The following is a 23,485-nucleotide window of genomic DNA, read 5'->3' on the forward strand; positions in this document are numbered from 1 at the left end:
AATTCACAGGATGCAATCAGTTCTTCATCGGACAGCGTTTGGTCGTAATTAGAAGATTGAAAATGCGATATTTTACAACTTCCACCATTATCATTTCACTAATTTATCGTCATCATGTAGCAAGATCAGTATATAGAATCTTCAATCATATCCGAGTTGAAAGTAAAGTATTTGTATGTAGATTGAATTAAAATAAAATTTAACAAATAAACAGTAACCAGCATTTGTCGACTCGTCATCAGACATGCTGCCATGAACATTTTCTATATATATACTACTACTATATCAACAAAAAGGTGTTGTTTATGCACGTGTCTTGACTTGACCCATGCACGTGATCGATACACTATACATGGAAAGTGATTTCATAGCATATTGAAGACGTAATCTTCAAACCTTCAAAAGATGTAATCTTGTAACCTTCAAAACATGCTTATTAGATCCAACAAAATGTCTTCATTTTTTTGAAGTCCCGAATTGTTCTTACTTGTTTAGATCCAACAAAATGTCTTCATTTTTTTGAAGTCCCGAATTGTTCTTACTTGTTTATATTAAATATTGTAATAGTAACATGAAAAACATGAATACTTGAATTTTAGAAAATGTTTTTGTGTTTTGAATCCAAACTTACTTATTGATCTATATGTAAACTATTTTAACAATACTATATATAACTAAAAGTCCTTTCACGATTATTCATCATTATAAAAACTGAAAAGTAATCATAGCCAACACAAGACTTTCAGAATAAAGGAAACATTTGGAAGACTGCCAAGTCTTCAAAACAAGCCAGGGGATCATTGTGCCACTGTCAACGCGACATGTTTGTTCTAACTACACACTTGTTTGTTCTGACTACACGCTTGTATGTTCAATATACACAAATATTCCATGTGGAAAGCACCTCCCCCTAAAACAATGCATTTCCATGTTAATATATGACTTAGTAATGTCAATATTAGGTGGCTTCGTTGGTAATTGGGTCGATGGAAGTGTGTGTTTGCGTGTGTGTGTGTGTGTGTGTGTGTGTGTGTGTGTGTGTGTGTGTGTGTGTGTGTGTGTGTGTGTGTGAAGTTTGAGTGATAGGAATAAACCGTCGACACTGCAACATACAATATATTATTGCATATACCACTTTTACAAATGTATGATTTACCTTACTTTATATTTTCAGGACCAGACTGTCCCAATCCTCCTGTCTTTGCTGATAGTTATCAACAGTTCAACCCATCGTCGGTTTCCACAGCGTATGGAGAAACCTTGAAGTATGGATGTAATTCAGGGTTTGTAGCTGAGAATGGTGTCACAACCATCAGATGTGGTGTAGACGCCACATGGACAAGCATAGTTTGTAAACGTAAGTGACATATTAACTATATCAATTTGTTGTTTCCATGATTGTTGATTTTTATGCATTGTCATCGTTTTGCTGCAATTATGCTTAGCTGTGACACATTGGGTTTAATATATCAATATGGAAATTAAAAAATACTCCCGAAATAACAATCAAAATTAGTTTCCCCCTTTACCAGCTTCTTAAAATAATTTACAAAAACTGTGTGTATTTCAGAAATTAGAAAACGACCCATATTCACAAAAATTCGTAAGCCTAGTTTCACACGTAAACGTAAATCTACGACTGAAGAGCTATTCACGAAACCGCGTACACGTAAGTTACGTGTAAAGTTGGACGTAAATATAAGAGTGCCTCCGGTTACAACTAACGCTGCACGTAAGTCATGTATATATTATAAATCAATCACTATCGCCATTATTTACTATTTTTTACGGAAACTGGCAGCATTTTCAATAATTGAAGCAGTTTGCGATGGCGAACGCCCATGGATTGAACATATTTTAGTTGGTGATTGAACGGATGTTTTCGACTCGGCCAATTTCTCCTGAGTTATCTTTTCCTTTTTAAGAAATGTCCTCAATTTCGTGCCAAAACGCGGATCCTCATCAATACTAAAATGTGATGGTTCGCCGTTCGCGATGTTATTGTTAGCAGACGACAAACAAAATTGCGTTTTGCGCATTTTTTATTTACCCGGTAGCCATCGTTTCAAATGTGTGGGGTGTTTTTTTAATTTGTCAGGTGAGAGTGTTAAATCGTAGATTTACGTCCAACTAAGTTACGTTTATATTTACTACCGTCTTTGAGAATAAGGTGCTTCTTACACGTAAACGTAAATCTACGGCAGACGTAAGTGCTAGTCGTAGACGTAAAGTTACACCTTTTTGTGAATATGGGTCATGACCCATCTGAGCTGTCTGTGGATTGGTTGTTATTGGTTAGTGAGAGAGGAGATGGTGTGGTGGTCTTACACCTACCCATTAAGTCATTAAAACTCGCTCTGGGTGGGAATCGGTAGTTGGCTGCAAACCCAGTACCCACCAGCCTTATGTCCGATGGCTTAACCACGACACCATTGAGGCTGGTTTACATTTTGTATTTTGTATTCAATGTTATTTTAATACTATTAATTATAGATTTTGTAAAACGTATTTGTGAACGTGAATAAAACTGTTAAAGCAATACTACAAACAAGGGTGTATACAATTGATCAAGAGCACATGTCACCATCAAAAACAAAATCAGGTGTCCCCTTTTTGAGCAATTTGTTTACAATTTCCATTCATCGAGTGCCAAATTGTTACTGATGTCTGTGTTTAAGAGTTGGTAAAATGCTGATTTACCCTTGATCCACGCACTAAACTATCTCCTTTTGGATGTGCGAAAAATGGTTTACATCGTTTCTATATACATGAACAGGTTCGTATATCGAAAATAAAGAATACAAAATTGTAAATAAAGCATATCTTGTTCTCTTTCGTTTTTTTTCTCTTTTTTGTGAGAGCCAGTTTAGTGGTGAAAAAAAATGACTATGGTGTCATACCCAAGATGTCTAAAATATATTTAACAGATGTAATCCAGATATATTTAGTATCATTACATAAATGGTCATTTAACATTAGTTTGTATAGTAAGGAAGCTAGCTTTTATTGTTATTCTGAGACAAGACGTTTCCATTCTCCACTGTGTTGTGACAGTATCATATATACAAGCAGAGACAAAGCTAAATCGCTTAATAAATAACTGCAGTAAGTACATACATATAAAATATTGTGTACCATTAAAACAAATATGCTACTAGCCATTTTGACAATAAAATAATTAACTAGTATACAAAGGGACGTCAAAACTAAATAAAATGAATACATACAAATAAATAAATAAATAAATAATAATAATTTAAAAAGGTTAATGTTTATTGCTTTCTTTATTATCTTTTTGTTTTTGTTTTAGAGTATAGGCGAAAATGCTAACGTACGTGGCTAAAGATGATATATGCACTATATCAACTGAATATGAGTTACAATTATGAATATACATACATACATACATATATACATACATACTCTCTCTCTCTCTCTCTCTCTCTCTCTCTCTCTCTCTCTCTCTCTCTCTCTCTCTCTCTCTCTCTCTCTCTCTCTCTCTCTCTCTCTCACTCTCACTCATTAAAATTAAAATCACTGTAAATGTGAGACCAATCTAAATTTATAAGAAAGTTTTAATAACAAAATAAGTTTAAACGAAATCTTTTTTGGAAGAACAAATAAACAGAAAAAGCCAACACCTAATTCATAAAGTCTAGTAATAATGTCTGTCGCGCATTCGGCCATGACATCGAAGGTGTAGAGCTAAAACGTTTAACTCTCCAATTGCAAAAAAAGTTAGGAAAGAAATGTTTTTATTTAACGACGCACTCAACACATCTTATTTACGGTTATATGGCGTTAGACATATGGTTAAGGACCAGACATATATTGGGAGAGGAAACCTGCTGTCGCCACTTCACGGGCTACTACCATCCCACAGACAGGATAAAACATACCACAGCCTTTGACATACCAGTCGTGGTGCACTAACTGGAGCGAGAAATAGCCCAATGGACCCACCGACGGGTATCGATCCCAGACCGACTGCGCAATGGTAGTACCTATAACCTATTTAGTTATGACGTCCCATTGTATACTAGTTAATTATTTTATTGTCAAAATGGCCTAGTAGCGTATTTGTTTTAATGGTACACAATATTTTATATGTATGTACTTAATGCAGTTATTTATTTAGCGGTTTTGATTTAGCTTTGTCTCTGCTTGTATATATGATACTGTATTCAACAACTCGTGTATACCCCTCTACATGGGCTGTGTTTGTTTGTGAGGGACTGAAAAAATAAAGTTTAAATAATAATCAATAATAATTAGAAGTGTGTCTGAAATATATTTTATACGACAACAGATTTCTGCCAAGTTGAGGGCTACAGGTTCATTAAAAGATCGGGAATGTGTGTGAAAATTGCATTTGATAAGAAGACGTGGTTCCAGGCCAAAGAAGCGTGTGAATCTGATGGCGGGAGACTTGCGAAGATTGACACAGAAGACAAAGCATTGGCTCTCTCAGACATACTAGTGGCAGGTATATCACACACACACACACACACACACACACACACACACACACACACACACACACACACACGACCTCCAACCCCAACCCCATTACACCCACTTAAACAACGACTGACACAAAAGACAAAATGAGGGACATCTCAGGTATACTAGTGGCAGGTACATCACCCTCCATTACACCCTCTTAAACAAAGATTCACACAGAAGATATAATTAGAGATATCTCAAACATACTAGTGGCAGGTACATCATCCTCCATTACACCCCCATAAATACAGATTGACACAGCAGACAAAATGAGGGACATCTCAGACATACTAATGACAGGTACATCATCCTCCATTACACCCTCTTAAACAAAGATTGACACAGCAGCTGAGACATACTAGTGGCAGGTACATCATCCTCCATTACACCCCCGTAAACAAAGATTGACACAGCAGCTCAGACACACTAGTGACAGGTGCATCATCCTCCATTACACTCCCGTAAACAAAGACTGACACCGCAGCTCAGACATATTAGTGACAGGTACATCATCCTACATTACATCCCCGTAAACAAAGATTCACACAGAAGATATAATGAGAGATATCTCAGACATACTAGTGGCAGGTACATCATCCTCCATTACACCCCCGTAAACAAAGATTGACACAGCAGCTTAGACACACTAGTGACAGGTGCATCATCCTCCATTACACTCCCGTAAACAAAGACTGACACCGCAGCTCAGACATATTAGTGACAGGTACATCATCCTACATTACACCCCCGTAAACAAAGATTCACACAGAAGATATAATGAGAGATATCTCAGACATACTAGTGGCAGGTACATCATCCTCCATTACACCCCCGTAAACACAGATTGACACTGCAGACAAAATGAGGGACATCTCAGACATACTAGTGACAGGTACATCACCCTCCATTACACCCTCTTAAACAAAGATTGACACAGCAGCTCAGACACACTAGTGACAGGTACATCATCCTCCATTACACTCCCATAAACAAAGATTGACACAGAAGCTCAGACATATTAGTGACAGGTACATCATCCTACATTACACCCCCGTAAACAAAGATTGACGCAGCAGCTCAGACATACTAGTGACAGGTACATCACCCTCCATTACACCCTCGTAAAGAAAGATTAACACAGCAAACAAAATGAGGGACATCTCACACGTACTAGTGACAGGTACATCACCCTCCATTACACCCTCTTAAACAAAGATTGACACAGAAGACAAAATGAGGAACATCTCAGACATACTAGTGACTGGCACATCACCCTCCATTACACCTTTTTAAACAAAGACTGACGCAGAAAATAAAATGAGAGACATCTCAGACATACAAGTGTCTGGTACATCACCCTCCATTACACCCTCTTAAATAGAGATTCACACAGACGACAAAATGAGGGACATCTCAGACGTACTAGTGGCAGATACATCACCTTCCATTACACCCCTGTAAACAAAGATTGACACAGCAGCTCAGACATACTAGTGACAGGTACATCAACCTCCATTACACCATCTAAAGCAGAGATTGACACAGAAGATAAACATACTAGTCACAGGTACAAACCACGTCCATTACAGGTACGTGGCAGGTACATCAACCTCCATTACACCTTCTTAAAAACAATTACACAAAAGACAAAATGTGGGGCATCTCAGACATACTAGTGACTGGCACATCACCCTCCATTACACCTTCTTAAACAAAGACTGACACAGCAGACAAAATGAGAGACATCTCAGACATACTAGTGACTGGCACATCACCCTCCATTACACCTTCTTAAACAAAGACTGACACAGCAGACAAAATGAGAGACATCTCAGACATACTAGTGACTGGCACATCACCCTCCATTACACCTTCTTAAACAAAGACTGACACAGCAGACAAAATGAGAGACATCTCAGACATACTAGTGACTGGCACATCACCCTCCATTACACCTTCTTAAACAGAGACTGACACAGAAGATAAAATGAGGCATATCTCAAACATACTAGTGACAGATACATTACCAATCCATTACACCATCTAAAACAGAGACTGACACAGAAGATAAAATGAGGCACATCTCAGACATACTAGTGACAGATACATCACCAATCCATTACACCATCTAAAACAGAGATAAAATGAAGGACATCTCAGACATACTAGTGACAGATACATCACCAATCCATTACACCATCTAAAACAGAGACTGACACAGAAGATAAAATGAAGGACATCTCAAACATACTAGTGACAGATACATCACCAATCCATTACACCTTCCTAAACAGAGACTGACAGAGAAGATAAAATGAGGCACATCTCAAACATACTAGTCACAGGTACAAACCACGTCCATTACACCCTCTGAAACGAATAATTCCTCTAGTTCTTATTATTATTAGCTCAGGCAGCATGGTATTATTTCCCATATAGATGGCGCTGTTTTCGCTACAGCAGTAAATTAGAAGAAAAGAAAAGGTTGACTCAGCATCAAAATGTCCACGGCAATATTTTTTGTTTGGCCTCATTTCACTATTTACTATTCAGTGTCTCAATAAAGGTATCCCATAAATTTGTTTTACTGATTATTATCTATTTCAGAGCATCCAGGGAATCCTTTTTACGTAGGCGCAAGCGACCTCAGGAAGGCTAATTCGTGGGAATGGACTGATGGGACAGCTGTTGAATATCAAAGGTGGAAACCAAACGAACCGAGCAATTATGCGACGGAAGACTGCTTGAAAGTTAATCATGGCTCTCCTGGCTGGAATGATGAAGTCTGTACAAGAAAGAGAGACTACATTTGTGAAAAGTTTTTGTAACATTTACATCTGTACCCGATCTCTTTGTTTGAGAAATATATATATATCAGAGATGGGGTAATCGTAGTCAGTAATCGTAATCGATTGTAATTGATTACATGTTTTCATGTAAACCCAATCGTAATCGATTGCATTGTTTGAGAATGTCTTGTAATCGCAATCGTAATCGATTACATTGTTAATGTAATCGTAATCAGCGATTACTTTCATGATTACTCATAATTATTTACTAAACTTAGATGTGTTTAGCATCAACTCCAGTAACAATGCCTATAGTTAGAAGCAGTACTTGTCAGTCAGTAGAACGGATCTCCCATTGTCTACTACTCTCGTAGTAGAACTATTATTTGTCTTGAAAAACAGGGGATCATAACGTCTGGATTATCAAACGAATGTTACCCAGGGGATGAAGACACACATTCACATAATGGTATCTATCGTGTTTACGTTTACTATAAAACCACTTGAATGAATACAGTGTTCTAGCTAGCAATATATAAAAGGGCGGTGCACCATGCCCCAGTTTTGTGTCCTAATTCATTGCCGTAAAAAAATGAATAATATATATATATATATGTTTGTTTTTATAATAAAACACTTGCGTTCCTCTGAATGCATATACAGCGTAATCACGGGTCTGAATTCAACTAAGAAACGCTTGACAATATCTCGTTTTGTCACAGGTGTGAAAGTCCACCAATGGTACCGTGGCAAACGTTCTTTTCTTTTGTTAGTGGTTACGACTGCAGACGGGCAGCCAGGCAGTCGTATCAAGCTTGATTCCATGGGCAGTCATCCTCACCCCAAATAACGTAACTAATTAAGGAAACACCCAGCTGAAAGTAGTCTATCACAATAAACCTTGGTTTAGTTTCCTTTAAAATAGCTTAAAATATTGATACGTCTGATCAAAATTCCCGAGAGCTGATTTTAATAGATGTTCTACGAAACGCGGCGCTTCTAATGATATCAAAATAAATACACCCAGACCAAGATACTTGTAATTTTTACCCATACAATTGGATCCTCATAATATGGCACAAAGCAATGTAGGGTCCGCTAGTGTTCACCTGTCCACTAGTGTAACAGTGAACACTAGCGGTTGCAATGTTGACCGCTAGTGTAATAATTTAAAATGTTACAGTAACAGTCAACACAGTGGACTAATTTTACTACATCGTCCGTTAGTGTAACAACGCCAACGATTAGAACAGCAATTAATTAATTTAATTATTGAATATTCTTGTCCGTGTATTGGATAGATAGCTGGATTCAAAACCAGTAGATACTTGGTTCGAACCCAGCAATAGGCTGTCTGGGCGTTTTAGGACAGGACAGGACAATATTTTACCATGCTTATGCCCACCAAAGGTTCAAGCATGCCCTCCATGGGTACAGACTCCGTCTTCAAAGGACGAGTCCCAAAGTCTGAGGGTGTACCCAGGGCGGGAGAGGGCGTTTTAATTACCAGCGTCATTTAAATAACTTAGTGGGTTGATCATCATGTTCATAACTGATAGGTACTGTGTTCGAACCAAACCAGAGGCTATGTGGATGTTATAATTACCAGCGCCATCTAAGTAGCTTAGTGGGTAGATCATCATGTTCATAACTGATAGGTACTGAGTTCGAACCCAACCAGAGGCTATGTTGGTGTCTTAATCACCAGCTCTATCTAAGTAGCTTAGTGGGTAGATCATCATGTTCATAGCTGATAGGTACTTGGTTCGAACCCAACCATATTGCAAGAGCCATCTTGATAGCTTAGTGGTTAGATGACCGTGTTCAAAGATGGTAACTAGTACAGATTTCAAACCATCCCAGAGACGGTTTCATAATCATCATCAGGTTTGATATATTTATATTAATTTATAAAATTAATTAACTAATATTTTTTTTACATCTTTATTAGCATAATCATTACAGCGACAGGTTTCAAGTTAATACTGTCGACGAGACCAACAAATATTTTCAATACTGAACCATCTGTTTTGTTCATCTCTAAGAAACAGCCATGCTCTGTTCCATCGTGTGTTTCTAATAATTTCCCTTAAACATAAAACTACACCGCTTCCTCTGCCCAAGGTACGAATTAACCGCTGCACGCTAATGGTACACACACCCAACTGAAAGTAAATATCTTCAGGAGTTTTATTTTAAAACATTTTGTTGTTTAATATGACATATTGCATTTGTACAAAACTACATGCAATATATATGCCTTTTGAGGTGTACATTATATTAGGTTGCACTGTAGAAACAACAGTTTCAGTGAGGTTGTCAGTTTATGTCGGAATACACCAGACCCTGGTTGTCATAAAGACACATAGCTGGACACTTTTTGAAAAATGTTTGTTAGCAGTATAGGTAGTACTAGACCAAATAACTTCCGGCTGGGTCAAAGTTCGAGGTGCACCCAACTTTTGATAGAGAAGTGAACACCACAAGTCCTGTGATTGGTTATAAATGTGAGTGTATTGGTTGTAAAAAATAATAGTTTCATCTGGGTAAAAAAAAAATGCTATTTTATTTCATCTAGTACCAGTGTGTTTAGTAGCCTTGTGCTTGAAACATGTATGGGGTACCTGTAAAAAAAAGTACTCGAATTTTGTGCAAAACTAGGGTAGTCATAGACGCTATCCGTTATCTCAGAAACGAGCAGCTTGACCCCCAATTTTTTCTGATTCACTTTAAGTGTGAGAGGTGGTAGTATTTATATCCGTGGCGTTTATGTCGATTGATACGCTGCAGGTAGGAGTTTTAGCCACATATGTTACTATTGTCGTCTATGGGATTTGATTTGGTAGTATACACCCTATAGCACATATTCAGTGCATAATAAAAAATATTATGATTTTGTCATTTTATTTAATTAAACTATACTGGTTGATTAATTAGCCATCACTCGACAATGCAAGTTCACAGTGACCTTGACCTTGACAATAATCTCTGTACATGGCTCTGAATGGAGTTTGAATCAAAGTTAGCACTGAAGAAAAGTTGGTTTTGGCCTATAATTCATACTGTAAAGATTTCAATAATTTCTTTTTACATGGTGTTTGACCTGCCATATACAACTGCTCTTAAATATGGTATTATATATAGGCAACCTGAACTAAGGTTTTAATAGCAATTTATTTTTATATTAAAAATAGCATGTGCCAATAGTGGGTTAATGTCTTTAGTTTCCATTAACATTGTTAATTTTTCATGTATGAAATTCTGAAAACTCAAATTTGTAAAGAACTTGATTTTTATTGTCATTTTGACATATTTATAGGGTGCTAAGTTATATTTTAGGCAAATTTGTAGTTTTATGCAAAATTTAAAGTAAATTTGAAGAAAAACTTTACCAAAAACATAATTAAATTTGTTGTCACTATTGTGCCTTCTGTTCTAATTTATACATAACAATTAGGTTGCTAAACATATACTTAGATCTCTAGATCATTTTTCTTTTTCTTAATAATCACTTAGTTAGCTCTCATGAAGAGCATTTTGAGTTTATACTAGATTTAGAACCATTTTTTTCAGATTTGATAATCTGCCTTGGTTTAAGTTGATAATTTATTTTATTGTTAAAGCTGTATTACCTAATGTTACTAGCTAAATAAAATGCTGGATTACAGACTGTAGGCATACATCCAATATACATATTGTATTCATCCGGATTAGAAAATAATGCAAGAAAATAGATGTTCGGGTAATTTTGTCATTTAAAAATAGCTTTTTTCAGTAATTAATCAAAAATAAATGTGTGAAAGCTGCATGAAAATTCCAGATATGACAACTATTAAAACATCTAACTACAGTAGGCTATAAATAAAATATAGTCAGGAATATTGGTGGCTGCCAATGGTTTTTATGGTTCATTATGAAAATCAGCATGGCCGATGGATTTGAAATTCCCACACCTGGTAACTTGAAGACACCCACATCCAACATACAGGATTTCCTCCCAACACTAATGTTCAGGACATTAAGTCATTACTTCATACAGGTACAGTCATGTTTGTGTTTCCTTCCTCAGACAGTGTATTTTTTTAATACTGATATTTCTTTGATGTGCCTGTTAAGGTCTTCATAATCTAGGGGTCAATCAAGTGCATGTGTTTTAATGGAATTCTTTAAAGGGGTAGAGGTACTCTGACTATCTTTGTTGTCTCTACATATATACCTGAGTACACACACCCAACTGAAAGTAAATATCTTCAGGAGTTTTATTTTAAAACATTTTGTTGTTTAATATGACATATTGCATTTGTACAAAACTACATGCAATATATATGCCTTTTGAGGTGTACATTATATTAGGTTGCACTGTAGAAACAACAGTTTCAGTGAGGTTGTCAGTTTATGTCAGAATACACCAGACCCTGGTTGTCATAAAGACACATAGCTGGACACTTTTTGAAAAATGTTTGTTACCAGTATAGGTAGTACTAGACCAAATAACTTCCAGCTGGGTCAAAGTTCAAGGTGCACCGAACTTTTGATAGAGAAGTGAACACCACAAGTCCTGTGATTGGTTATAAATGTGAGTGTGTTGGTTGTAAAACATAATAGTTTCATCTGGGTAAAAAAAAAATGCAATTTTATTTCATCTAGTACCAGTGTATTTAGTAGCCTTGTGCTTGAAACATGTATGGGGTACCTGTAAAAAAAAGTACTCGAATTTTGTGCAAAACTAGGGTAGTCATAGACGCTATCCGTTATCTCAGAAACGAGCAGCTTGACCCCCAATTTTTTCTGATTCACTTTAAGTGTGAGAGGTGGTAGTATTTATATCCGTGGCGTTTATGTCGATTGATACGCTGCAGGTAGGAGTTTTAGCCACATATGTTACTATTGTCGTCTATGGGATTTGATTTGGTAGTATACACCCTAATAGGTGTTGGAACACTGGGTAATGTTGAACTGGATATATATATATATATATTCTTGGGGTTTCAGTTTCATTTATTATAGCACTGAATAATTTGTTGACACGTTGTAACGTATATCTTGTACTGGGATCGTCTTTAATGCAAATATTAATTATAATACGTTGGATATCTCGCAAGAGAAATTCTGTTGAATAGTGTACATCTGACTGAGGTGACTGTATTTGTTCAGGAACATCCTCCTGGTCAATTCGTGGATGCGGTGTAGTTTGTTCATCTTCGTCTGTTTCTACTCCGGACTTGAAAGACTCCACTTTCATCAAGTAATCGGGTGTATGTGTTGTCTGTGACTTTTAAGCTTATGTAATGCTGACCGTCTTCCTCAGGAAAATGTCCAATATATATTAGAGGCAAACGGTCATCAAACATACCATCATCTGATACCAGTCTAGTGTATTCAGTACCGCGTGTTGAGACCACAAAACATTGCATATTATAGTCCCTCATTAGTGCCTGCAGTGTCAGGTGATCCCCATATGTTCCATCACGGGTCATAGAAGTCAGATAGTCTTGGAAGTTTCCATTACAGAAGGTTTCGTATGCATCAGCGAAGGCCGTTAGATGTCTTACAGATTATTGCCGAAGTTGACTAGGCGTCCGATTTAAACCTCTCAGAGACAACTGGTGCGATATTGCTTCAAATTGACAATTTCCATCTCTCCGAGGATCCATCAGTATTTGAATTGACTTGTCATTGAAGACATCAAACTCTTTTAAACGGTCTTCATGTGTAACAACAATGTGATATTTGTTACGGTGTCGTCTTTTTATTGTTGTACTTTTTTGTGTACACTGCCTCTGTCGTTGTTTTTCTTGTTGCAAAGTCAAACTTGTTATATTTTCTACACTTGTCCACTTTATTTGACGATTTCCCTTTGGGTTTTTGAAACATATCTTATATTTGTGTCTTTTGATGTTTCTTTTTATAATTTTTGCCTTTAAGATGTTACGCTTTCTTGGGATACGTGATCTGCTCAATGGATATTTTACAAGAACACTTTCACCAACGTTGTATATGGATGGCGGCTTTCTGTTTCTTGTGATCTCTTTGACATAGCGCTGCTTGGATGAAGTTATAACTTGATTTAATGGTTTCCTCCTGTCTGGAGTTATGTTTGTGTTTTTAGTAAGACGATAGGCCCTGCCATGATATACTTCAAATGGAGAGTTGTAACCCAGAATTCTTTTTGGAGTTGTATTCATGATATTTGCCAGTTTTGGTAATGACATCGCCCAATTAAATCCTTTCTTTTTCCTTGTTGCAAAGTCTATTTTTTGCTTCAGTGTTCTGTGTGAACGCGCGCAAATACCTTGGCTTTGGGGATGATAAGGCCTACTGTTGATTACTTTTATCCCATTTTTCTCGAAAAGTCGCTTGGCCTTGCCCTTGAATTCTGTTCCGTTATCACATTGGACTATATTTGGAACACCATGGTCCAAAAAGAGATGTTGCATTTCTTGAGCAATCTCATCAGAGTTTTTACCCCTTAAAGGACGTAGCATCAGGTATCTTGAATATACGTCGATTACACTTAAAATGTACAGATATACATTGCCATCAAACTTTATTGCGTCGTTTCTCATTTCGATTAGATCAATTTGCCATCTTTCGGCAACATTGGTAGCTTCAATAGGTTTTGGAATAGGTTGATTGGTGAACTTGGCATATTGTCTCTGGTGGTCTTCCATCTTTGAGTAAATTTTATGTATTCGTTCCTGGCTAATTCCAGTATGCTGTCGTCGCAGCCGACAATTGAGCAAACGAGCGCCACATCCTTTTCTAGAAATGAATTCTTTTCTCACTATGGTATTAATCTCGGTATCCTTAATGATGTGTTTTCCTTTAAACAAAAGTGTTTCGCCGGCAATTTCGAAATCTTTCTTGGACCTCCTAAATTTAACAATGTCATTTCTCTGCTCAGAAGTTCTGTTTTTTACCGGAATCTTAAAAGTTCCTTTCATAAGCTGTATTATTGTATTGTACTTTTCAAGACTAAAAGGCCGCAACGAACGCTCATCTGCTTTTATTTTTCTAGATTCGCAGCTAGAGTCTGTTTCGACATGCTGACACTGTAAGAAATAAGCAAAATAATATAAAACTTAATGGAAACTCTTAACAAATTATTAAAATAGTTATCAATAGCGGTTACATATAGTACAATATGTACATATTTGCTGTGGGTTGAGCTTTAAAGGATATATAAATATATCGGGTGGCCCAAAAAATGAACCCCTGTTTGCTGATTAATAACTTGCAAAGTATTTGATCCAGGATAATACAGTTTACACCTGATAGAGGAGCGGCCGATGCCCAAAAAATTAAGACCACCCCTACCGGAGGTATAACAAGCTGAGTGTGGGCTCATTTGAACCGTCTGCATGTCTAGTTTTGGAAACATGATGAATTAACCCTTTATGTGCAGTAACGTGTGGAAAAAAAAAATATTTTCACAAACAAGCTTCTTAGATATAATATAAATTGTTAAATCTTAGAATTTATGAATTTATCAGGGTATTTTGTCGGATTGGATGTTTCTACATATTTGAGAAAGGCAATTTCACCGGGACATGCGACTCCGGCATTACATTTTTTGACAAGCAATTTTCATACTGTCACTATTTAAAAGTTACTCGACCTGTTTACTTGAAATTTCTAACACTAATGGTAAATGCATATGTAATATCAGGTGTAAAATAGTATTTAGAATGTACATTGTATATAGTATAGCTTATAATTACATAATATACATAATACACGATGATCCTGAATATTACTCTCGAAAAAAATTGAATGTAACAATGGAGAACAACATGGTCAAATATATATGTACATTACTGCATTGAAAAATGGATACAGTTCACTGGATCTAATATGTTAACAGATACAATCAATGTACTTACCTATACGTTTCCGATGAAATCAATATATCTCTTGAAATGGTGTACACGATCTCCAGTGGCTATGGTTTGAATATTGCTTTAATAAATGCTAAATTGAACTAAAAGAGCAGATTTATAATTTTAAAAAGGGTAGAGTTCAATACACAAAATGTGGGGGGGGGGGGGGGGGGGGGGTTGGGGTTTTAAAAAAATGTTGACGAAAATATTGATATTATTTGTTTTCAACAAACATTATTACTCTCTGGAACATGTATTGGTAAGTGGGTGGGATTTACACCCTTTACCCTGTGTTTTTATATTTTTTCTTTATTATAATAAGTTCATGAGTTTAAAAAAAGTTGTCTAACACGAATACCTGCATCACGAAGTCTCTTGAGAACAGTTTCAACATTTTGAACATGATGAGCATCATCTTCACCAGAGATCAGAATGTCATCCTGATATCCACGTCATTGGAATCCCTTGAAGGAGATTATTCATACATCGTTGAAAGATTGCTGGAGATGAAGAAATTCCAAGCGGAAGTCTATTGCAACAAAATAGACCACAGTGAGTATTGATGGTTGCGAATTGCTTTGACTTTTCATCAAGCGAAAGTTGAAGATACGCACTTTTGAGATCAATTTTTTGAAAGTTTTATCTCAGATAGTGTGGCACAGAGATCTTCAATCTTCGGAATTTAATAACAGTCTATTTTGGAAACTTGATTTGTGGAGACTGTCACGACCTGATAGCTAAAACGACCACCAACACGCAAAACGTTTCAAACATACATGTTATTAAACTAACCATAGCGCATAACCCCACGTATACATACCACAAACACACGAGCATACAGTCCTTTCATTCGCGTTCATTTGTACCTCTCAAAATGCATATAATCACTAATAATATACACAATAATACAGAAGGTGCACATATACACAAGATATCCTCCTAACCCACATATATTATTGTTTCACAGTTCACAGTCTTATTTTAAATACAGTGTTGTCCAAATCATTCACGACGAGGTTGTGTTGTCATCTAACACGACGTCAAGTTGTCATCCACTATGACGACGCTGACGCTATTATCCACTACGACAACGTTGAAGCTGTCAACCGTTATGACGACGCTGAAGCTGTAACCCGCTACGACGATGTTAAAGTTGTCATCCACTCCGACGACTTTAAAGCTGTCATCCATTACGACGACGTTATGTTCTCATCAACCATCTAGCACAATGTGGGCCTACGTCCTCCACACGGCTTTACACACCTCTAAACTCAGGCATCAGATGGTCACATCGATGGTCACTGCAATAATATATCCCTTCTGACAGTGAATTTGCAATCACCACAGATCCTAACTGTTCCATCTTCTTTCAAAACAGGTACACTTGGAGTTGCCCAGTCACTATATTTAACTGGTTCAACGATTCCTTCTTTCACGAGTCTATCCAATTCGAGTTCCACCTTTGCACGCACTGCATAGGGCACTGGTCGTGGTCTGAAGAATTTGGGTTGCGCATTTGGAGCAACATAAATTTTTCAGACTACTCAATTCATCTGTAAAAATGTCAGAGTATTTGTCCAGGAGTTGAGTTAGAAATGTAGCTTTTCCACATGACAGATTTCGTTCCCATTCAGACAAATATTTTTTAGCAGGTCTCTCCCAAGTAGATTTACTTCTTGACCTTTGACGGTCATAATAGATGCATCGACCGTTTGTTCCTGACATACTACACAAATGTCTAGGACACCGGATACCTTAATTTGTTCACCTGTGTATGTAAGAAGTACGGCTTTCAATTTCCTCAACGGCGGAGCTTCATGTTCAGACGTTTTCTTATAACACGACTCACTCATCAGAGATACACTAGCGCCTGTGATAACATGCAGTGTAACTGGTTTACCGTTCATAGAGACATCCACAGTGATAGGTACAGACGATGTTCTTTCAAATCCATTTACATGTTACAATGAGTATTCCTCCCCATCAGGATCCACATGGATTAAACAATCATTGTCACTATCTGTGTTATCATTTTGTTTAACCATATTGGTTGTGTGAGTGGTTTGTCTAGCTTTGCGATGACAAGCTTTAACAAGGTGCCCTTTTTATGACAATAGTTGCAAATAGTATCTTCGAAACGACACTTATAAGAAGAATGTGATCCATCACATCTGTAACATTTCACGTTCGGATTTCTAAAGCTTTTAGCATGGCGTCTAGCAAATTCTTTAGATTGTTTTCGTTATGTCCTAGATTGTTTTGTTTGTTTTAGTGAATCACTTTATTTACCTTTTCCTCCTGTCGAGAAGAAACAGTATCATGCATACTATTTTGAATGCATGTCACGTTGTGAGCAGCCATTTCCATACCCCAAGAAATTTCTAATGCACGACTGAAATGAAGAGTTTAGGCGCAAAACGCGATATATCCACTTCTTCTTTTTTTCAGTAAAATTGATGTTTTTAATTGGCGTATATCGCGTTTTGATTTTAAAAAAAACAATAAAATAAAAAAATAAATAAAAAAACGGGATTTATCCAGTACAATTTAATAAGGATCAATCGCGTGTTGCGGCAAATCAGCAGGCCTACGATTAGCCCTTACTGACATACAATAATGGCATTAACTAAAAAAAAGAAACAAAATGGTTTATATCGCGTTTTGCGCCTGAACTCTTCAAATGTATGTTTGCTTCGGACAGTAAAAGTTTTCGGACACATTCATCAGAAACCCCACATACAATACGATCACGCAGAATGTCATCTAACATGGCACCGTATTCACAATGTTCCACCAGACGTCTCAGTTCAGCAACAAAGTCAGAAATTCCTTGACCTCTGTCTTGGAAATGTGTTAAATTTAAATCGCTGAACGATGACCAAGGGTTTTGGGTAGTGGTGATGTTGGATAACCTGTATTAATTCCTCAAACGTGTTTTCAGTAGGACGGTCAGGAGATACGAGATTTCGCATTAATTTTGGTTCAATAACACTCAACAGAATAGGTTGTTGTTTAGACGCATCCATAACGTCATTAGCTTCGAAGTAGCAGTAGCGGATCCAGGGGGGACAGGGGACCCCCCACCCCCACCCCCTTTTTAAATTCGAGCATGATGTGTTCAGCTATAAGAGGCGCGCTGTGTAAAAGGAGAGATCAGTCATCACATTTGGACACACACACACACACACACACACACACACACACACACACACACACATACTTCAGAAATCCTGCATGTGTGCTATAGTAAGCCGATAGGCGTTCGGTGTTCGCTGGTCAAACGGATCGATTCTACCGTAAACTGTCATAATAATCGAGTTCCAGATTTCCCTCGTCGCCTATTCTTATAAAAAAATTATAGTGGCTTTTATTCACTGAGAACATAAGACTTGTCGTCTGCTTGGCTATGACGTAACCCTAGGATACTATTGGTATTAATGCTATGGTCTCACTACACAGATCACTTCCGAGTTCATTGATGACAGTCCACTATAGTTCCTAATTGTGACACAAGTTATGGTTCACATGTTCACTTCTAGGAAATGGTGAAGAATTAAAATATGTATGTTTAATGGTAAGCCTTCTGGCTGTATTTTGCCGATGTTATTTTGTAATATTGTGCATTGACCTTTTGGGACGAGGGTGTACAGTGCAAGAGACAGCCGGAGTGAATCGGTTAATGAAACACATGTGCGGACCGGTACTACAGCCAGATGCGGTCATATAGCAAAAACCTGAGACGGAAATGTTCTCAATTTTGGAGTAAAAATAAATGCTTATATAATGTATGTTCGCAATGGTGTATGTTGTTAGTGCAAATGAGAACCAGTTCTATTGGCAATCTTCATTTGACGTTGGGCAATTTAACATGGGCTTTAATGGCAGATGACATCTGTGTAGTGAGACCATAATGTAAAACATGAAATTACTGTTTATCCCCAAAAATATAAGTTTAGCAAACCAAATGAGAATATACTAGTGTAGCGTCCTTATAAAAGGTAATTTCATCGATGTGGATTTTAGCAAAGCTTACGGGCCACTCTTTAGGTAAATATTGCAAACGTCATTTTTATTTATTTTTATTATCTAATTTTTATTTTTATTATTATTATTTTATTTTTATTTTTTTGAGGGGGGTCAAAATGTATATGCTAGTGTTCTTACATGTAATATATATATATTGATCTGAGTGTTTAACGTTGAGTTTCTCATTGTAAAAGGTCAAAGTTCAAAGTCACAAGGTCAATATCAAAATTCACCCTAATTTCTGTGATTTTGTGCACAATGATTTTTTTCGAATGTAGTCATAGTGATAAACAGTTTTGATGATATTGTGAATATATAACATAGCATTCTACTATAAAAGTAGAATTTGTATCTGCCATTAATAATATGTGGATCTTCATGCTGAAATACAGGAATAACAGGATTTCAACATTTCACTAAGAAAATTTTAATAATTGTTGCCCATAGCAACTATTGATGAAAACTAATATTTTTAATGAATTAACTAGATAATTAGCTTCTTTGTATGTTCCTTGTATCAGAACTACCGAAAAGGTCATACATTATCATGTAGTGGCAGTTTGTTTGATGGCCATCTATTGTAGAGCCACCGAAAATCTGCGACCGCGGAAAACCCGCGGAAATCACGGAATCGGCCGTTGAAAACGGAATTCCCATTTTCCGCGGAAAAAACACAGAAAACATGGGGTTTTTGGTCAAAATCGTCCTCTTTTTTTCGGTTATTTTGTCGATAAACAGAGACCTTTTGACTTCTTATTAATTGAAATAACCTCGTGCTTTCTTGCTTTACTGGTAACTGACAATAACTTAAAATACATTGAACGCAATGGCACGTAGCGCATCATAAAGTTCAGTCACTTTCGGTTTCCGATAATAACGGTATTAACCGAGATGTAACCTTAAACCGTTAACCTTTATTTAGTCCATTATTGTGTATCTATAGTCATTCCCAGTCTGAAGCTCGTCGCGGTAAGACCTGTTTGTGCACACTGCACGTGCTTTCGCGGCTCGACTTGGGGATCCTTCACTTTTGTTGTTTTTATCAGTGAAGTTTTCTACTGGTATGTATGCGGCCATTGGAACTGATTGAACGCTGGAACGCTTCTCGTTTCGACAGTCTGTACCACCAGGTTGGATTCTTTTTTAGCGAGATACCTTGCCTCCACGTCATTTCTCCGTCTGACTATGTTGACTTTCTTTTTTCGTGACTCGTATGACGGCCATTCTGCAGAACGCCACGGTTGTTCGCGTTTAGTCTCTACATGTCCGAGCCTGTCCTAGCAGCACTGGAAGATTGACCGCCCCGCTCTAAGAAGAAATAGGAAGCGGGGTCGGCCCCTACTACTCTTTTCTTGACTTTACTTTGTTTTATTGTGATACCATCTCGTATCCTCCCGAGTCGGGCCCGTCCGCACCACTATACCAACCTATGACGACTGGACTATACCCAAGTCTGATTCTCTCTCTCGTTCAGACGGATCCGGCTTCTCAAGATCTGTATTTCAGCACAGCACTACACCTTCAGCGTCTATTGACTGTCAATCTAGGGGTTTTCTTGAAGGGATGCAACCCATCTCGTCCCTACAAGCTGTGCACCCTAACGGCCTTAACGAGGCCACTCACGTGGACATATAGATCAGACTTTAAACTTTTAGACCTTCGTTCAAAAGTTTATGTCGAAATTACTTTCTTTTTTTAATATTATTAAATAGTCCGATCCTCTCTTCTTTCTCTTATTTATTTTTGGACTGTCCTTCTAAAATGCTCCAAATTATATAAATATTCGACCGAGCAGTCAATTCTTTTTATTTTTTGGCTTGTAACTTTTTGTTTTGTTCTTCTTTTTTTTAAATTCTATTAACTTTTTTAATAATTGCTATTTTCAAAATTCTGCCCATTTTCAACTCTACCCCCCCCCCCCCCCCGCCCCTCCATCTTATCTAATTTCTTTTTGACTACCCGATCTAATCTAGCGACCAAATTTAATGAGTAAAATTTTCTTTATTAATTATATTAGAGATGCGCATCAAATTTTTAAAGGCCCACTATTTAATTGTTGGATGTAAATTTCAAAATTGTCCGCTTAATTTTGTTATGTCCTGGGACAAGCCCCTGGTATATGAGCATGTAAAAATTATTCGCACTCGCACTCGCGTATCTATAGTAAATTAAATGTTTTTATTTTAAATACTTTCGAAATAAAACATTTTGGTTCACTGCAGTATCAAAGATGATTTTTTTAACAATATTTTCATTCAATAACTGTATCTTAAATTTACTAACATTTAAATTGTTGTTGAAATAGACTTAACCCAGACTGGCATCATTGATTGACAGATGCCAGTATGTATTACAGTATATACTGTAATACAATGCAATGTATCATTATTTATTGTTTATTTGTTTACATGCAATCAAATACTAGACTGTTATTTAGTAGTTTGTTGCTGCACTTGTGACAGAAATTGCCGTTTTGACGACGGTTTGTATGCAGATTACGGGTTTATTGCGGAATTACCGGTTTCTTACCGCACGGAAAATCTCGGAAATTGCTATTATCGCACGGAAAATCACGGAAATTGCCATTGTTCACAAACGCGGTAAATCGCGGAATCGGCCGATTTCCAACGCGGAATTTGTCTCTGTCAAACGCAGATTTTCGGTGGCTCTATACTATTGAGTATTTTGTGGATGACCAAGGAGTAACAATGTGATATGAAGTTTTATAGGATGGTATGGTGCATCTATCTTTTGGTAGGCCTATATTGTTTAGAGTTCATAAGTTGCACTGGTCTAGTATGGCTTTTCATGGTGTAAATCACCCAAATTATCAAAATGACTTCAAACCAAGTTTGACAACATCAGTTAATAGGTTTTAAGGTCTCACTACACAGATCATTTCCGGGTGAGAGTTCAATGATGACGGTCCACTATAGTTCCTAATTGTGACACAAGTTATGGTTCACATATTCACTTCTAGGAAATGGTGAAGAATTAAAACAATATGTATGTTTAATGGTAAGCCTTCTGGCTGTGTTTTGCCTATGTTATTTTTAATATTGTGCATCGACCTTTTGGGACATGGGTGTATAGCGCAAGAGACAGCCGGAGTGAATCGGTTAATGAAACACCTGTTCGGACCGGTACTACAGCCAGATGCGGTCGTATAGCAAAAAACTGAGACAGAAATGTTCTCAATTTTGGAGTGAAAATAAATGCTTATATAATGTATGTTCGCAATGGTGTATGTTGTTAGTGCATATGAGAACCCGTTCTATTGGCAATCTTCGTTTGACATTGGAAAATTTAACATGGGTTCCAATGGCAGATGACATCTGTGTAGTGAGATCATAATGTAAAACATGAAATTACTGTTTATCCCTCAAAATATAAGTTTAGCAAGCCAAAATGACAATGTATTAGTGTAGCGTCCTTATGAAAGGTAATTTCATCGATGTGGATTTTAGCCAAACTTATGGGCCCTCTTTAGGTGAATATTGCAAACATATCAATTTTACTCCTTTTTTTATTTATTTTTTTATTATTATTATTGGGGGTTTTTTTAGGGGTTTTTTGGGGTTTTTTTTTTTTTAGGGGAGTGTTAAAATGTATATGCTAGTGTTCGTATATGTAATATATAAATTGATCTGAGTGTCTAACATCGAGTTTCTTATTGTAAAAGGTCAAAATTCAAGGTCACAAGGTCAATATCGAAATTTATCCTAATTTCTGTGATTTTGTGCACAAAGATTTTTTCGAATATATTCATAGTGACAAACAGTTTTGATGGTATTGTGAATATATAACATAGTATTGTACTATAAAAGTAGAATTTGTATCTGCCATTGATAATATGTGAATCTTCATGCTGAAATATACAGGAAAAACAGGATTTCAACATTTCACTATGAAATAATTGTTGCCCATAGCAACTATTGATGAAAACTAATATTTTTAATGAACTAACTAGATAATTGGCTTCTTTGTATGTTCCTTATATCAGAACTATCGAAAAGGTCATACATTACCATATAGTGGCTGTTCGTTTGATGGCCATCTATTGTGTTGATGACCAAGGAGTAACAGTGTGATATGAAGTTTCATTGGATGGTATGGTGCATCTACCTTTTGTTGTAATATTTAGAGTTCATAAGTTACACTGGTCTAGTATGGCTTTTCATGGTGTAAATCACCCAAATTATCAAAATGACTTCAAACCAAGTTTGACAACATCAGTTAATAGATTTTAAGGTCTCACTACACAGATCATTTCCGGGTGAGAGT

At 36.8% G+C, this 23,485-nt stretch overlaps 3 protein-coding genes across 3 annotated transcripts in view; 2 read left to right on the top strand and 1 right to left on the bottom strand.

The window, feature by feature from the left end:
- Positions 1–246, bottom strand: part of LOC121381561 (complement component receptor 1-like protein) — a 17,880-nt gene extending 17,634 nt beyond the window's left edge. The window contains exon 1 of the mRNA XM_041510892.1: positions 219–246. Coding sequence (XP_041366826.1) covers positions 219–246 — 28 coding nt within the window. The remainder of the gene's footprint in view (positions 1–218) is intronic.
- A 289-nt stretch (positions 247–535) lies between these two features.
- LOC121382072 (C-type Lectin CRL-like) lies at positions 536–7,387 on the top strand. The gene is made up of 3 exons (XM_041511551.1): positions 536–1,357; positions 4,310–4,486; positions 7,114–7,387. The coding sequence occupies exons 1-3, from the start codon at positions 1,144–1,146 to the stop codon at positions 7,332–7,334; spliced, it is 612 nt and encodes a 203-aa protein (XP_041367485.1). The 5' UTR covers positions 536–1,143; the 3' UTR covers positions 7,335–7,387.
- A 7,982-nt stretch (positions 7,388–15,369) lies between these two features.
- Positions 15,370–23,485, top strand: part of LOC121380372 (A disintegrin and metalloproteinase with thrombospondin motifs 9-like) — a 36,553-nt gene continuing 28,437 nt past the window's right edge. Inside the window, exon 1 of the mRNA XM_041509157.1 lies at positions 15,370–15,727. The gene's annotated coding sequence lies outside the window, so the exon portion shown is untranslated. The remainder of the gene's footprint in view (positions 15,728–23,485) is intronic.

This window comes from Gigantopelta aegis, chromosome 9 (genome assembly GCF_016097555.1).
Source record: "Gigantopelta aegis isolate Gae_Host chromosome 9, Gae_host_genome, whole genome shotgun sequence".
Taxonomy (NCBI): domain Eukaryota; kingdom Metazoa; phylum Mollusca; class Gastropoda; order Neomphalida; family Peltospiridae; genus Gigantopelta; species Gigantopelta aegis.